Source organism: Larimichthys crocea, chromosome XXII (genome assembly GCF_000972845.2).
Source record: "Larimichthys crocea isolate SSNF chromosome XXII, L_crocea_2.0, whole genome shotgun sequence".
Classification (NCBI taxonomy): domain Eukaryota; kingdom Metazoa; phylum Chordata; class Actinopteri; family Sciaenidae; genus Larimichthys; species Larimichthys crocea.
The window spans coordinates 18,434,477-18,451,468 of NC_040032.1; the positions used below are offsets into that span (position 1 = coordinate 18,434,477).

The window sequence follows — 16,992 nt, forward strand, 5'->3', positions numbered from 1 at the left end:
TACTACTCAGGTTTAAAGTGCCACCACCTCACTACAATGGAGGTGAATGGGTTCCATAGTAACAGAGACATTGATTAAACATAGATGTTGACTTCTTTTGCTGTCCACCATAAATGAGATTTCATTCCTCCAAAATTAAACTGAGTGACTCATTTTTGTTTGTTTGTTTGAAATTTGGGTGAACTGACTCTTTAAAACATGATTCAGTTGTTCTGTTCCAATCTACACAGAGCAATGCAGCAGAACTTTCTTCCCTTGTGTTATTTCTAAGCAGGTTTTGTGTATGTAAGATGCTCACACTCAAAGTGACAAAAAAAACTCAAAACTTTCTATACTAAAGAAACACCTCTAAATTAAGGAGCTGCTTACACCTGAAAAATAAAAACATCACATCAGTTTTGCATCCCTGTCTGTTAGGATAAACCATAGCAGTATGCTGATTTCTGTATTCTACATGCAAAAAATTTTGAATTTAGACAAGCCAATCAAACCAGTTCTATAACCACTAGGTGGCACTTGTAGCTCAGAGTTGTGTTCTGCTGCTCTCTTAAAGTCAACTCATCCTGGGAGACAATACCATATAACAGCAGTGTTTTGGAAATGTAGCAAACATTTAAAGAAAGAAAAACAAAGAGTTTTTCTTGATAAAGTCATCTTTTACTTTGTGTGTGTGTGTTTGTCCATTTCTCTCAGACACAGGCATTTCTGCTCAGAGGGGAGTGTAAGATAATTTGAAGTAATCACAAACATCAAGATAAAGTGCAGAAGGCAAATATGAAAAATACACATAATGGTTAAAACCAATACTTTCACATTGCAATAATAAACATTTTCTGGTTGTATTCAGGAACAGTGTCAAACTCATATGCTTTCCTAATGGTTTCAAAACAGCTCACTAATAAAGATAACTTAAGGTAATATTAATTGCTTTTTCATTTGACATTAGTATCCTGTAAGAACAGAATAAAGTCAGTGGATGTAGGAAGTCTGGCCTGTAACTCTGAACTTGCAGTGCTGATGAACCACACTCTCCCTTTACTTTGCATTTCTATGAAATAATCACATTTTCATTTTCCGCAGCCCTGTGCAAATGTAAACATACATGCAAACCCACACAAACATATATATTTCATGTTCATAGTGATCCACATCAATACTGTTCTGGTACATCAGTAAAGTCTGACATATTTACAGTGGCTGACACAGCATCACACTGCTGCACTTTCAAACATTCCTCTTTTTATTAACAGGTAAGAGGAGGGAAGATTTGGTCAGAGTCTGTCATCTTCACCCTTTCTCCTCCTCTCCTTTTCTTCTTCTTCTTCTTCTTCTTCTTCTCAGTGCCAATTATCTTGCTCTTCATCTGTTTCTTCTCTTACACATCCTCTCGTCACAGCTCTTTCCATGAATCTATCTGTTGATCCGTTTCTGTTCCGTCTAGGTTGCCTTCTTTGACTCCCACTCCTGAAAACCATGAGAGAGTACAAAGTGAGGACATACACAAAGTACAGCAGTTGTACGATCTTAAATGTAGACCTATATCATTAAGACTCACAAACACGCATGCACCCACACTACCTTTGCCTTCTGCATGACGTTCCCCTTTGAGGAGGCGTAAAGAGATGGAGGGCGTTTACGAAGCTCAGATGCTGAGTTGACTGGTACTGTCTCATTGTAGACCTTTTCAACCTTACTGCCCTGTGCCTGTACACACACACACACACACACACACACACACACACACACACACACACACACACACACACACACACACACAAACACATAGGAATTAATTGCAAAAGTGCTTTTGGACTCTTTCTTAGCAGGGTCTTCAAGTAGGTTGCTGCTAGGTAACCAGAGGAGAGGTCTAATCTGAAGTGATACACTTTGCTGAGATTTGGTAATCAAATCCAGTGATTTTCAGAATCTACCAAAGAACAGAGCAAACATACAGTATTAAGGTCAATTCATCAAGTTAAGTGACGAATGCTGAACAAATGACAGATTTTTACAACTCTTGGATTTCTCTCAGTGCTTGACTTTATAATTTTCAGATTATATATATAAGATTCATGCAGAAGATGAGCTCTGCTGCCTACCTTGATGCTGATCTTGGTGTCAGAGGGCGGACCCAGTGCTCCTCTAGCCAATGACTTCTTCAGGTTTTCTTTGACCTCTGTCAGTCTGAGCTCCAATTCCACCCTTTCCTCCTCTTTCTGTTTACACAGCGTCTCCAGCTTGGCTAACCGCTGTTCCACACCATGACCTGCACACACACACACACACACACACACACACACACACACACACACACACACACACACACATGGATAGTTAGCACTGCTACGAAGCTGAAGTCTAAACAGTGCTGTATGTGTGATTTCACTCTGACCTGTAACACTCTTCATCTCCTCCTTCATCTCCCTCTTCTCCCTGCGCAAGGAAATGAGTTTATTTCGGAGCTCTTCCTTTTGCTTTTCCAGCTCCTCTTTCTGTGTCAGGTAGCGCTTGGCGTCCTCCTCTGCACGCGTCTTCCCATACCGACCATACTGATTTACGTCTAAGAGAACAGCAGAATATAAATACAGAGAGCTGAATTTACGTTTCACCACAATCATAACCAGGAGGCCATATCTAGCAATTTTCAGGTTAGGAAGAGAGTTACAGCCACATTTTCTATCATATCATTTTTATGTGATGTGGTAAAGAGACTCACTGGAAGCGTGTCTCTTGATGGTGGCCTGTTGTTCTGTTTTCTCAGAGTCCCTACTGGAGAAGGAGGCATGACGTCTCACCCGCCCAGCTCTGCTCTCTGCATCTTCATCCTATTAGAGAAACAAATATATTTTTAATCATATAAATAACACATACAACACACATTTAAAACATTTCCATGGCCTATTTTAAGTCATAAAATGCCATACATCAGTACGCAGGGTGTGTGAAGCAACTCCATATCCAACCAATATGTCAGACTGAAACCTAAGCTTGTCATTTAGCTAAAGTTTAATACTGAACATCCACAAATTCAAACACACGCAGAAGCAGAATAATAGAAACAGAAGTCAGAATAATTTAAGTCATTTTAAAAAATCAGCAACTGAACATGAAGGTAAGAAGAAAATATCTGTGGGCTTAAATTGTCTCTAGGTATAATGATATTGTAAGTCATCACTGGTTCACATGATGTTTCCTTACCGCGACACTCTCATAGACCTCGTCATATGTTCTGGAGTCTGTTGAGGTACTGCTGGAGGAAGTAGCAGTGGTTGTGGCCCATCTAAGATAAAAGAACAAAAGCAGAGACAGATGCTTTTCAGGATAAAAACAGAGACAGAAAATCTGGAGGATCGCATGCAGGAACACACAAACATATACTGGCAGAAGTGACTCACAGGAAGGAGTGTCTGGCAGCGTGCCGTATGTCAGTGAGCGTATCCACGTCAATGTAATCGTAGTGCAGCTCTTCAGGGAGAGTGGCGCTACCGGTCTCTGCAAACAACACACCCAGCCAGCGGCCCAGATCCTCTGAGCAGCTGGCCTGATGGACACACACACAAACAAAGTGACTTGAAAACAATGTAGGTGTTTTAGGCCTGTGTACATGTCGGTCTCATCTGCGTCTACAAGGATACTTAAAGGACATGCCACAAACTGGTTCCCAGTTAAAATTGTTTAATATATTTAAATACCACAGTAAAGTACCTCTAAAGATGCTAGCTCGCTGCCAGCCTGCAGGATACAGAAGGAGAAGGGATGTTTAGGGCCGAGGCCTCCTGTCACAACCTCTGCACCTTTGAGTGGCACCACAATGACTGGAGGCCGCTGGTCCCCGGGGTCCTTCTGCAGGTACAAGCTCCCACCCCGCACCACACACCAACGCTCCTTCCAAGAGCCACTCAGACACACACTGAGGTAGCCTGTGAAGAGAGCGACAAGGGATGTGAGAGTGATGTTTAGTGTATTACAGAGTCAGTTTGTACTTCAGCAGATTCTTCAATAAGCCACCCACAAGCTAACCAACCAGCCAGTCAATCAATAGCTTCTTGATCAATTTGCATCCTCACCACAGCGGGGGTTGTCATGGTGACCTGAAGATGAGGGAAGCTCTCCAGGTAAAGGAGGTTTCCGCTTGGAGAAAGTGATGATCCGATTGATTTTCTTCCCTGCTGCTCGGCTCATCGACCCCGTCAGCTCTGAAAACGCGCCGCGCTTCCCCCTGTCTAATATCAAGCATACCCTGGTCAGAGATAACGTTGCCTCATAAATTCCTCATAAATTCAGTGTCTTGTTGTGTTTGTAAAAAAACTGGAAATTAATAAAAACAAGTCAGGACTGTCATTCTCACGGTACTTTTAGAATTCAATCATAATATATTACATTTGAGTTTATAGAAGTCTTATTATTTATTCAGCCTAACCCTAGAGTGTGTTCACATGCTCATACTGCATGTACCAGGTGCTGCAGCACTCTGTTGTACTTCCTATGATGTCAGAGTGAGACAATTGCAGGAAGAGGACAGGAAGGATGTCATATCTGTTCGCACCCCACTTCCTGTCTCTCCCACTCTCTCATGTCTCTTTATGTCCAGAGCTGCTCAGTCAGTGATCAGTTTGTAACAGCATGACCATGTATAACCTATATTCTGACCCACATTGTGGATCCTCTGATTTATCCTTCCTGATATTGTAGATAGACAAACACAAAAATAGTGTACATGCTTTTGATCAGTGTGTGTGTGTGTGTGTGTGTGTGTGCGTGCGTGTGTGCGTGTACTTGTGAGAACTGGGCTCAAGAGAGAGAGTGAGGACATTTTTGGAAAATGAGGACATTTTAGTCTTCATGTCGTTGAAGGACAATTTGAGAGTTAAGACTTGAGTTTTAGTGTAGGTTGTGTGTGGTGTAAGGTCAGGGTTACTCAGGGGTCACAAAAACTAAGACTGTTTCAGCAAAGGCTGGACATTAGAAATACTGTAAAATACTGAATATCGTGAGATTACATAAATCTATCCAATCAAATGTGACTTGGAGTACTGGCTAACTCCCATTATTTACTGGACTTGACTGTTAGCTCATGGTTAGCTAGCAGAGCACTATCATAGTAGGAGGTGTGTGTTCAGGTTGACATTTCCAAAGTGGCTGAGATCTAATTTAATAATTTTACCCTTCTAATCTCACAACATTGATGAGGGTGGTGTAAGTGTAGATGGTGTAGACAGTAGACCTAAAACACTGCCTCAAAGTCTCCGTGAAACTATTGAGACATCATGGACAATTATGTATCATAATTAAAGGAATTATTATTATTATTACTATCACAAATAATAGCACACAGGCACAAATAAATGATCAAAAGAACACCATTATCTATAACCTCTTATCCTCAGTGGAGCTGGAGTCTATCCCAGTGGACTTTGGGTAAAACGCGTGGGACACCCTGGACAAGTCACCAGTTTATCACAGGACACAAAGAGACAAACAACCATTCACACTCACATTCACACCTACAGACAATTTAGAGTCAACAATTAACCTGTTCAGGTTCATGTCTTTGGACTGTGTGAGGAAGCTGGAGTACCCAGAGAGAACCCACACAGAAAGGCCCCAGCTGAGGTTCGAACCAGGAACCTTCTTACTGATGCGACTGCACTGCTGCCCCACATATACAATGTTATATGTTGTATGCTATGATCACTGTTACTGTGTGTAAGTGTCTACAGTATCCATCAGCTTGTTAAAAACAGTGTATTTTTCACAAGTTCATCAATAACTGCTGGTAGGTAAGGTAAGGTAAACTTACTCAGTGAGTCAGTGGTGTCCCGTCCTGGTCCCTGAGTAGTGGACTGATTGTCTGCTGTTGGCCCGCTGTCTGAGTCTGATGCCGGCCGGTCACACAGCAGTACCTAAAAGAGAAAAGAAGAAACCTTGAACACCTTTATTTCCCTGTTAGTGGAGATGAGAGGGAAGTATTAACACATATATCTATCCTGTTTTAGAGAATCTTTCTGTCTTTTAACTGAGCAAAATCATGTCAACAAACATGACACAAAAGTCTCTTGAAATTTAGTTTATTTATGTACTTGTATTTTTAAAACTATTATGCCAACGTGGGGTGTAACTGCCATGTCACCATGCATTCAGCTTGCTGGCTTTGCAGCTGTGTGCCAAAACTTTGTTGTGGGTCTGAAGCTCCTTGAAAACTGGCCAGCTCAGCAACCACAATAATGTCACTTCACTCACTCCCCAGAAGCCAAAGGAACAGTTGTGTCATGCATGGGCGTAAAGAGGTGATGTCACTGACAGACAGTGAAATGTAAAAACTAGCAGAGTGTAGATTCAGAGTGAAATACATTTCAGTAAATGGAGAAAGAGATATTACCATTGAATATAACTCAGACACATTGAGCTGTGAAACTGGCAGAGAGAACCTTCATTTAGACAGAAAATTCAAGACATTTGTGACACACACACACACCTTGTCCAGCTCCATCTTCCTTTGTATAATGGGAGATGTGGATCCATCCAGTCCTTCAGTGTTGCTACATTGGCTGCCGACATCTTGCACTACCTGGTTGGAGATAAAGAAAACGTTCACTTTCAAACTGCCTTGTGTTCTCCCCTCATCCATATCATGTCTTCCCCACTCTTGTCTGTCTCAACAACATCCCCCTGATATAATGTGGTCAATAAAGTTACCTTGAGCCATCGCTGGGCCTGCTCTTTACTCTGAACAGCCAGGACTAGTGCTTCACCTCCAGGTAACGAGAAGCGTAACTCATGTCTCTTTTTTCGGCCTTCCTTTGGGACATAGATGACGTTGCACAGATTCAGTGGGAGCTCTGTGTGAGGAGTGCTCTCCTTGATGCTCTTAAAGCACTATAAAAAAGATGTATAAAGGGACAAAGTTTGACTTCTCATTTCATTCATGTTAAATCTCAACATTAAGCCCTATATAACAGCTGATACACATTATATCCTTTGATTTTAAAGTTTATACAAACATTCATCAACAGCTATAATTACCTGCAGTTTATTGTCTCGGACAACAACTAGCTGCTTAGCCCACTGGCCAAAGCGTTTCTTCCGTAGCAGGAAGGCACAGATGCGGCAGTCTCTAATTGGTCCATCTGGGTTCTCCTCAGCCGTCCATCTCTGAGGCTGTTCCCGCCCTTTGGCCTCTTCTTCTTCTTCTTCATAAGACTCATAGGAGCTGCTCAGAGCATCAGAGTCATTGTCTGAGCACCAAAAATAACAGAACTAATTAATTTACAAAACATTTTCTGGTTCTGTTCATGTATGCATTCCACATACTTGAAACATCTGGCCCTGTGGCGGTACACGTTTCCAAAAAAAGATATGTGTGAAAAAAAGTGAAAGAACATCCACACAGGGTGGGAGACATTATCTCTTTACTGCTGAAATGTTTTTTGATAGACACACTGGAAATTTTGGCCTCTAGAGCCCTGAGTGAAGAGCGGGCCGTCCACCAATCAGAAGATCGGCGGTTCAAACCCCAAGTTGCTCCTGAAGGCTGTGCCATCAATGTGTGTTAGTGAATGGTTAGCTCCTCAAACTGATGAGCAGTTGGTACCTTGCATGGCAGCCAATGCCATCAGTGTGTGGATGGGTGAATGAGATATGTACTGTAAAGCGCTTTGAGTGGTTGGAAGACTAGAAAGGTGTTATATAAGTACAGTCCATTTACCATACAAGCTTTTATTTGACAGAGACAGCTGAAGAGTGACAGGAATGTGGGGAGAGAGAGAGATGAGGAATGACATGCGGGAAAGAGCCACAGGTTGGATTTGAACCCTGGGCTTCTGCAGCAAGGACTGAGCCTTTGTACATGGGGAGGCTGCTCTACCAACTAAGCTAAACACCACCCCGTATATACTGTATAAGCTTGAGCCCTTCATGGATAAATCTACCCCTGATAGATTTACTGTATATACAGAACATGTGTAATGTTTTTTATATGAAGGGCATGAAATGAAATGTATACTGTATGTTCCAAAATATTTCTACTATTGTAACAATTGATTATTTTCAACAGGTGCGGTAGACCAGATAGATTGTGGGTATTTGTTCTCAGGAACGTCCCTTGCTCTGCGGTTGTGCCAATTTGATCTGTTCCACAAACTCCACCATGAAAACATGCCTTTGTCTGTATTTGAGAGACTAGTAAAAGAGGGTAACTCACATGAGTTTTTGGGCGGTCCATTAATCCTGGTGGTGGGGTAGTTATTGTCTGCATCTTCATAGTAGGCATCTTCCACAGAGTTCCTGGAAGCTACAGGAGAGGAGATGGAGAGTAAAGATGAGATAAAAGATAAGATACATGAAACAAAGAAACTTCTAGTAATTGGTAACAACTATGAGTGTGTGTACAGAACTGTTTATATTGGTAGTGAAGTACTGTGGGGCGGATCCAGGATCGAGAGGAACTGCCTCTTCATAGTAGTCATCAGGAAGTGGGGTGGTTGGCAGAGGAGGGGGTGTGTCAGTCGGTGTCTGAGGTGAAAGTTAAAAGTTTTAGGACGAGAAAGACGATGGATGGACGGGCAGATATTATAGATGACTTACAGATTTATTAGGATGAGTCTTCTCCTCTTCTTCTTTGTGCTCTTTCTGCTCCACTGGAGATACACTGAGCATGTGCAAATCACAGTCTGGTGGAAAGAGAGAGGAATAATGTTATCACAAATATAATATAGAAGTACAATAACGCTTATAGATGTTGGGGTATGATGATTTACAATCATCAATAATGATCATAAGATTTTATGAGCTGCTTTGAAGGTCTGCTCACCAAAATCCTCAAACAGAGACTCTACAAAACTGGTGCCGTTGCCATAGAGACAGCTGTTCATGTAGACGTCTGATCCATTGACTGTGAAAAAAATAAATTAGGGGTTAAAAACCGGATCAAAGTCAGGGTTAGGGCTGTGGTCTATGCTAAGGTCAGGAGAGTGTACTGCAGCTCAGTAAGTACCAATACTGCAAAATCTGCATGTTTAGTCAAATGCATTTGATAGCGACATAAGTCAGACCATGAGGGAGTGCAGATTGGAGCTTATAAATTATTGTATGAGAAGAAAAAAGATAACCAAAGTAAAAAGTGTGTGAAAGTTTGCCAAAGCTCCCAGACTTTCTGGAAGTGTTTTAGAAACAGTGTGAGAAATAAATCTGAGTTTGGCTCTAAAAAGCTGAACTGATGTGGAAAATGCTAATGTGCTGTGTAAAACCATGAAGAGTGAGGCGAGGCACACTGGCTCCATTCAAACAATTCTGAGGACATGTTACTATCAGGATGTTTTACTTTTCTCCTTTCTTTGACCTTTTCCCATCATCCTCTTTAAACTTTACAGTTCATTATCCTCTTAAGTTAATCCTTTCATCCTGTATTCTCCCAGATAAACAAGTACAGTATCTACTGTAAAGACCTCAGTAAGATCTACATGTTTCTAATTGTTATTAATTTACAAATGCTGGACAAAATGAATCTTGTCATATCACACCTCAAACAGTACTAGTGAGGAGTTTTTGAATGAAAATATTATTTTTCAATCCCTTTGCCTGACATACATATGCAGTTTTTCAACCAAATATGTGAAGAACAATAAAAAAATGCCCTTTCAATAAAAAAAGGTCCCATCTGTTTTTGCCTCATTTTCCTCAGGCATGCCACTTAGCAAAGCAAAGACCCTCCAGAAAGTTGAGGGGAACCTGTCATTCAATAGAAATAGTATTTATGAAGTCACTCTGCAGTCACTTTGGGCCCTCTGTCACTTTGCTCCATGTGCTCCCTGACCCCTGCACTCTGTTGGTTGAAAAAGAAACTAGTCTGCCTAGTAACTTTTGTCCATTAATTGACTGTGCTTTCAGAACAACAAGGAAGTGTCGGAAAGACACAAACCGCACATCTCCGTCTTCAGTGGAATCTCAGGAAAACGATATTCACAGATATGTAAAACTTTAGACTTTTTGGGCAGATCCGCCCAATCCGGAAATGATAGATACAGCTGCAAGTGTCATCTGCCTAGCAGTGATAGGAAAAGCTAGTTGGACCCAAGAAGGTGGTGTAGATAGCAAATAGAAGGGGCCCCAGCCCTGGGGTAGCCCTGTGGTGAGGTGATGCGAAGTGGACAACTGTCCAAGCCAGGATACACTGAATGAGCGCCCTGTCAGGTAAGAGTCAAACCAAGAAAGAGCCAAGCCAGAGATGCCCATGTTTGAGAGAATAGAGAGAAGGATGCGATGGTTAACTATGTCAAGATAATTTCTCTTGAATCTCCTCACTCTGACTGCGTAAACAGGAAGAGGAAGACCTCAGCGTCTGTGTAAAGAGAGTATCTAGACGGGTAACTTGCTAGAAATGCTCTAAAGCGAGACTAGCAGCTGACTGACCTAATCGCTCTTCCTGCAACAAGCTCTTCCTGGGCAGCGAGCAGAGCGCCAGGCGTAACACGGGATTTGAATGTGACTTAATGTATCGATACTCACGGCTAAAAAATCGATACTTTCTGGGGAAACAAAATATCAATATATATCACAGGTCAATAAAATTGCTCAGCCTTAGTGTGGCCGGCTCATGACAGGAAGGCTGCCCCATTGCATTAAATCCCTGTCTAAATAAACACTGTTGTAGTGTCCTTGAACAAATTGCTCAACTCTGCAATGTTTCAGTTTCAGAACTGCTGCAAGTGTCAAACTGAATTAATGTGCAACCGGATGCAGCTGGAAAACTGCAATTGTGCTGAGTCAAATTCGTTTAGATCAGTAAAAGTCACCAATCTCATTCATTGTACATTTGCTGTGTTGCACAAGTACAAACATATCAGTACAATATATCAAAAACAAATAGTGTTGTGGAATTCATAAAGTTTAAAGAGGTTTGTCACTGCATCTAATAGTAATAAATAAGAACTGTAGAGCAGAGAGGTGTTATGTACACTTCCCTGTATCTTAGACTTGATTCGGTACCTGACATGGAGTCCAGAATGTTTTGTATGGAGGCCATCTTGTCAGCAGTGGCAGGACTGACCGTCTCGTGGTCCAACATCTTCAGCAGAGAGCCGAGCTCGCTCACAAGTCGCTCCATCACCACTGAAAAGAAGAACCTATGATTTGGGTTTGCAGGATGACAGTAAAATACTTTTTGGCACCACCACGTCGTTATGGGAAAGCACATGCTGCAGACTTTAATCATCGCTAAAATGCTTGAGCATCAAATGTCAATTTAACACACATGCAAAGCTGCAACTCAGCTTACCGCCTGTTGCAACAGCTGACAGAGATGAGATATGTATCATCCATCTGACATATCGTCCTGTTTATTTTGTCCACCTTTTTATGGACTGTGATTGTGGTTTTGTGTCCCAGCAGCAGCACACATCAAGTCCGACTTTCAAGCCTTCTTTGAAAAATAGTTTTTATGTTCAACCCTGACATCCTATGTGTCTATGTGTGTGCTTTGTCGACCTTGAAATTGTTCCAAAAGCTCTGCCACACTCTCACACATCCTGCCGACACAAAGAGAAGGAGGAGGAGGAGGGGGAAGAGAGTCAGAGAGAAAAGAAGGGGAGGAGGAGGGAGCAGGAAGCTACCTTCCGTAAAGGAAGCGGTAAAGTAAAGAAGAAAATCTGTAGTTACACCAGAGGTGGGATAGTATATGGTAACCACACTGCCTGTGGAGTTCATTCAATTCATCATTCATTCATAAGAGATGTCTGAGACATTAAGGACATTAGTAATTTGCTGTAATCGGCTGACCTTTAATTAAATATTGGATATTAGCCACAATTAAAATGATGAAATATGATTCCTGCCATTAAACAGGTGGAGTGGATCATTCTGAATTTAAGCTACTAACTCTTCAAATCATTTCGTTTCAGTTTGGGCTTCAGTAGAAAGTTTTATTGCCCCATAATGTTCCACGTTTCAAGTTTTCTTTTTTCCACGCTACCAAGAAAAAAACGCTTTTACCTTTTGTCATCAAAACTGTTTTGACAGATTAACAATGTCATTTCACCCAAAATACAAAAAATGCACTGTGCTGAAAAAGTAATAAACCTCATCTTGGAATCATTTGAAATGTGACACCACATCTCAATAAACTCTAAAAGCACTACACTCCATCTTGATCTTGTTTCATTTCATTTTTCATTTCATATGAATAATTATTCTAATGTGCCATAAAAAACTGACCACTGTGGTGACTAGTCAGATGTTAAAACGAAAGCAAAAAAAAAAGAAAAACACGCTTCCAGGATGAACACACTGCAAAATATGCACAAATTGGTACAAGGGTTAAGTTAAAATAAGATCAAACAAAGTCTTTCTCTCACACAGTGAGGACAGAGAGCGAGTGAAAGAAAAGCCCCCCCCCCACACACACACAATCTGACAATACTCTATTGTCTCCATGAGGGCCAAAATTAGACGACTATAATCCCCCGCAAAAGACCAGAGCAAACAACACAATGTCAGAAACTCCAACAAAAAACAACAGGAACTCACACACACAAACAGTGTGAGAGGGGCGTGGTGCACCGCAGCTGCATCGTCTCGATCCATGGCCATTCAGGGTTAAAGGATATATCTCCAGCAGCTGTGTGTGTGTGTGTGTATGTGTGTGTGTGTTTGTGTATGTGTGTGTGTGTATGTGTGTGTGTGTGTGTGTGTGTGTGTGTGTGTATGTGTGTGTGCGCATGCACAGTATTTCTCAGCCTGCAGCTGTGGTTTCCTGTCTTAGCTGTCGACAGAAGCTTCTCTCCACTCCTTCGTGATCTTGACTCTCTCTTCCATCCTACTGTGATCCTCACCTCCTCTTGCTGTCCCTCTTCCTCCCACTCCCCCCCCCTCTCTCTCTTTTTCCATTTCTCTCCATCCTGCTGTTTCTCATTCTGTCCCAACATCCCAAACTCTCCTTCCATCTCCGTTCACACGTATGCTTCCAATTTTCTTTTTTTCCCCTCACCATCAACTGAAGAAGAATTGAAGAACTTTCTCAGCTGAATGGTATTAAAAAATATTCAGACTTCACCTCTCAAGGGGAAAAAACACAAGAGTCAATGCAATCAATCTCAGTGTAAACAAAGCCAATAGTGGGCTGATGGAGGTTCAGACTGAGCCTTTGGTCTATTTTCTGTTTCTTAAAGTCTAACTTTACACAGGCAAGGACATCTATTCATTTACTGTATCTCTCTCTCTCTGTCTCATTCTCTCTCTCATTCTCTCTGGGGGGACTGGAGGGTTCAGAGGCTGAGAATCAGCTGTTCTGGAGGCTTGTGGTCAGACTCACCCACAGAGGGATCTTTGTAACCCCCATTCCACACACACACGCACATACATGGCACAGATTTCCTCTTTGAATGTTTTTGTCGATGGACACAGACATTCACTTAACAGGGAGTGCACACACACACACACACACACACACACACACACACACACACACGTTTAAAACATATACAGAGCAAACATACAATCACTCTGCAGAGTACTGTGAAAATGTGTTTGTGTGTGTGCTTTTACATACATGTGTGTTTGTGTGTTTCCGCAGACAGACTTCCTGAAGGAGGTCAGTCATGAGACCTGAGCCATGCGACTCTCATTTGAAATGATTTGGCGTGTTTGGTTGCAGCTCTGAACAAAACAACTACTACTTTCTGCTGCTGCTGTTTATCTCACTACAGGCTCATGGGCGGCAGGGTGACAAAGAAAAGACACTTTTCTCCTCTTAACATGAGGCTTTCACTCCCATCCATTACACATCCAACCCATCAGTCACAACAATGCAAGGCTAACCTCCTCCCTGACTTGCCTCGCCCCTCTTAACTATCCTTCCTTTTTTATTTTTTCTATCCACACTGGGAACAAGAAATAGATGAGTGCATTGAATTGATGAGCCCAGTGACTGTTGTTTCCATGAAATATGTTTCCAGGAGCATGTGATTATCTGTAATAGGAACATTCAAGATCTACTAAACATACATTTTTCAGTTTCAGAGAATTTCAAGCCTTCAAGTGCATGAAGCTGCACTATAGCAGGCATCCTCTTCCTGCCTCCCCCACACTCCCAGAGGCTGAGGTCCCTCCTGATCCCACATTCTCCCTTCCACTCCTTTCTTTCTCTACCTCCTCCCTCTGTGATTCTTCTCTTTAAACTTCTTTCCCTCTCTGCCTCCCTCTGTCCCTTCTCCAGACACCCATCTTCTTCAGACAGAGGTCAGAGTTCAAGTCTTGGCAGTCCGCTTCAAAACAAAAGTCTACTTCAGAGATTCAGCATCCTGTAATTCATATTTTCATGACAACAGTAGATGGTTTCTCTGCTTGCCCGGCGTTAGCATTTAGTCAGATGCTTGAAAAAGTCCCCTCTAGAACCAAACTGGCAAAGATCTTTAAAAAGAAACATCTGGGGGAAAACTGTCCTTTTTCACATTCTTTCAGTATCTTATCACTTTCCTCAAATAGTGCATGGTGAGGAAACACAGGGAACAGAGGAGCATGACACTGGCACAGACACTGACACAGCATGAGTTTCATTTAAAACCCTGTTGTTACTGTTGTAATGTGGTTTCTCCAGGTAAGGATCCTTTTTTAATCAGCTTGGAAAAGAACCTTTGGATGCATGCTGGTTTCTTCCAGTTGAAGGAAAAATTGCAGACATTTTGGGAAGATCGATATTACTTCCATGTTTGTACGCTAAATATGAAGTTAGCCAGGAGCCAGCTATTGTAGCCTAGCACCGGGCTGGAAAAGCTTTTTCTTGCCAAAAGCTAGTTGAAGAGAAACAAGTTAGCTTAGCTTAGCGTTAAGAGCTAAAACAAGGGAGAACAGATCAGCCTTCCAGCACCTTAAATTAAATATCTGGGGGGGGGGGGGAACTGTACAAACAACCTGTTGTTCCTCACTTCTTTATAAATATAATCATAATAGTTGAAATGATTCTTTATACAAGCTGTAATTAGTCTGTTTTCTTTTGATTGGGTAATTGTGTATTGGACTCTTTGAAATGACCCACTCAAACACTATTATTATGATGATAATTATAATAATAATAATAATAAAAGCATCAGCTGGACTAAACATCATCCACTGTTTTTCCTGTTTGGTAGAATAGTGAGTGTTATCATCAGTTTAGTTTCCAAAGGGTTTATCTCCTTAAACATCACTTCAATTATCAATGAAGACTTCTATTCTGTCAGACTCTGGGAAGAGAGGGCTGGGCTGACGATCAGCAGGAGATAAGGAGGAAATGGGAAAAGGAAATGTAAGAGAACCACAGTTGAGGTCAGGGACAGTTAAACAGAGGAGTGGTGTGCCAGCATGTGAGTGTGCAAATGTAATGAAGCATATTGTTACTCTCCTTTGCGTGTATGTAAGTATAATGTGAGAGAGAATAAATGTATTATTCAAAATGCCACTGAAGACAGTGTGACTACTGCCCCTGCACTTCTAACTCCCACTTTTTAAAAGCTCTCTATTTCACAACTTCAGCTTCTACAAATATCTCCTGTTTGTCACTGCCACTACACTAATGGACCAGAACTCCTGTTTTATCCACAGCGAGAATATTTTCTGCTCAGCTGCAAGAGTGTCTGATGACAAAACACATTTTGGTTATTCTGTATAAGCTGCTTGTCCAACGGATTCATGGAACACATACTGACATGTTGGAAAAGCATAGGTGTAAATATTATTATTATTATTATTATTATTATTATTATTATATACTGTAATACATATTAGTGCTGTTACCAACATCTTGCCACTGCACCTTATCTAACTATTTATCTTGTGTTTTTTTAAGTGTCCTTGTCCCTTTCTGTGTTTTTATTTTTTTCCTCAGTATATTATTCTATTGTATTCTTATTGTAGGGTCCTTGTATTGTGCATGCAATGCGTGCAATGTGCTTAATTAATGTGCTTTTTATATGAAAAAGGCCTTCTATGAACGTGACAGTGATTTAGTACGCAGCACTTTAAAAATAATTTTATTCATATTAAATATTGTCATCATGATAAGGATTGGGATGAGCTATTTCTTCTTCTACTTAAGGGAACTGACTACTACTTCTTAATTACCGCGTGCCTAAACAATGGGCCTATTAGACCAGTTACCTGAAGGCAACATGATGAGGTGAATGAATGCTTTGATCTTCTCTGACTGATTTCACAGTTTTCCACAGCTTCATCAGCTGCTGTGTCATAACGCAGCTCAGTGTTTGCAGCCCCGTGGCCTGCCAGCTGTGAAAGCAGAGCAGCCATTGAGCTGCGCCGGGCTCCAGCAGCTTCACCTCCAGCGGCGCTGCTTCCAACGAGGCACTTCTCTGTTGGTATCAGATTGCATCACTGTACCTTAGAGAGAATTCCTCCATCCACACACACGTTCACTCAGCGCACCAATCGGCGTGTAGGTGTATGCCGTCACGCTGACACCTTTACTCCAGCAGTCAACCGGGAGCAGCGCGCAAGGCTCGGTTTAAATAAACGGACGGTGTTTCCTTCACGTTAGTTCCAATGAAGGATTCTGGAGCTTATCTGCTGTTGTACCCCGTTTTTATGAGCACTTTTAAGCGACAAGTATTTGAATTAAGGATGTTTCATTGAGTATTTATGTGATTATGATTTTTCTCCTCACACATTATATGTACATTCAAGTCGTCATATGAGTGGAGACTTCTGTCCAAACTCTCTTTAAAGTCACTCTACTTCTTTATATAAAGACTTGATAGTAAAAGTAAATAGTAAAAGAGAGGCTGTTACTCACCACTTTGTCGTTTGGTCTCCATGTCGTTTGATATTTTGTATATCCACTAAAAATAGTTGTTTCATTGAAAAGCGGCGGTTGGTAACATGTGAGACGTGTTCTCCAAAGACACAGCGGAGCTCTGTCAGCCGCTCCAGTTCACACTTCACACTGACTCGGCTGCCGCTGGTTCATCATCCGGGGGGCTCCACCGGGTCCTAGTGCTAGTCCAGAGCTAG

At 41.7% G+C, this 16,992-nt stretch overlaps 1 protein-coding gene across 3 annotated transcripts; it reads right to left on the reverse strand.

Moving 5' to 3' along the window:
* Positions 1–635: 635 nt before the first annotated feature.
* Positions 636–16,910, reverse strand: afap1l1b (actin filament associated protein 1-like 1b). Of its 3 annotated transcripts, none has more exons than XM_010748406.3 (19): positions 16,775–16,910; positions 10,984–11,106; positions 8,810–8,890; positions 8,584–8,669; positions 8,394–8,511; positions 8,201–8,290; positions 7,024–7,235; positions 6,697–6,876; positions 6,476–6,568; positions 5,801–5,903; positions 4,068–4,223; positions 3,706–3,920; positions 3,396–3,541; positions 3,199–3,280; positions 2,717–2,825; positions 2,393–2,560; positions 2,100–2,266; positions 1,579–1,704; positions 636–1,464 (listed from the first exon to the last, which is right to left on the reverse strand). In XM_010748406.3, exons 1-19 carry the CDS (start codon positions 16,794–16,796, stop codon positions 1,438–1,440), a joined length of 2,304 nt encoding a protein of 767 aa, XP_010746708.1. In that variant the 5' UTR covers positions 16,797–16,910; the 3' UTR covers positions 636–1,437. The 3 variants fall into 3 exon arrangements, with proteins under 3 accessions (XP_010746708.1, XP_027129430.1, XP_027129431.1); XM_027273629.1 differs by lacking the exon at positions 16,775–16,910 and adding an exon at positions 11,273–11,381; XM_027273630.1 differs by lacking the exon at positions 10,984–11,106 and having other exon boundaries at positions 16,775–16,906.
* Positions 16,911–16,992: the final 82 nt, after the last annotated feature.

Coding starts and splice junctions, on each gene's coding strand:
- afap1l1b (XM_027273629.1), bottom strand. CDS start 11,312: ATGATACATATCTCATCTCTGTCAGCTGTTGCAACAGGCG. Junction 8,512..8,583: donor AGACTCATCCTAATAAATCT/GTAAGTCATCTA, acceptor CTTTCACCTCAG/ACACCGACTGACACACCCCC. Junction 3,921..4,067: donor CCATGACAACCCCCGCTGTG/GTGAGGATGCAA, acceptor CTCTCTTCACAG/GCTACCTCAGTGTGTGTCTG.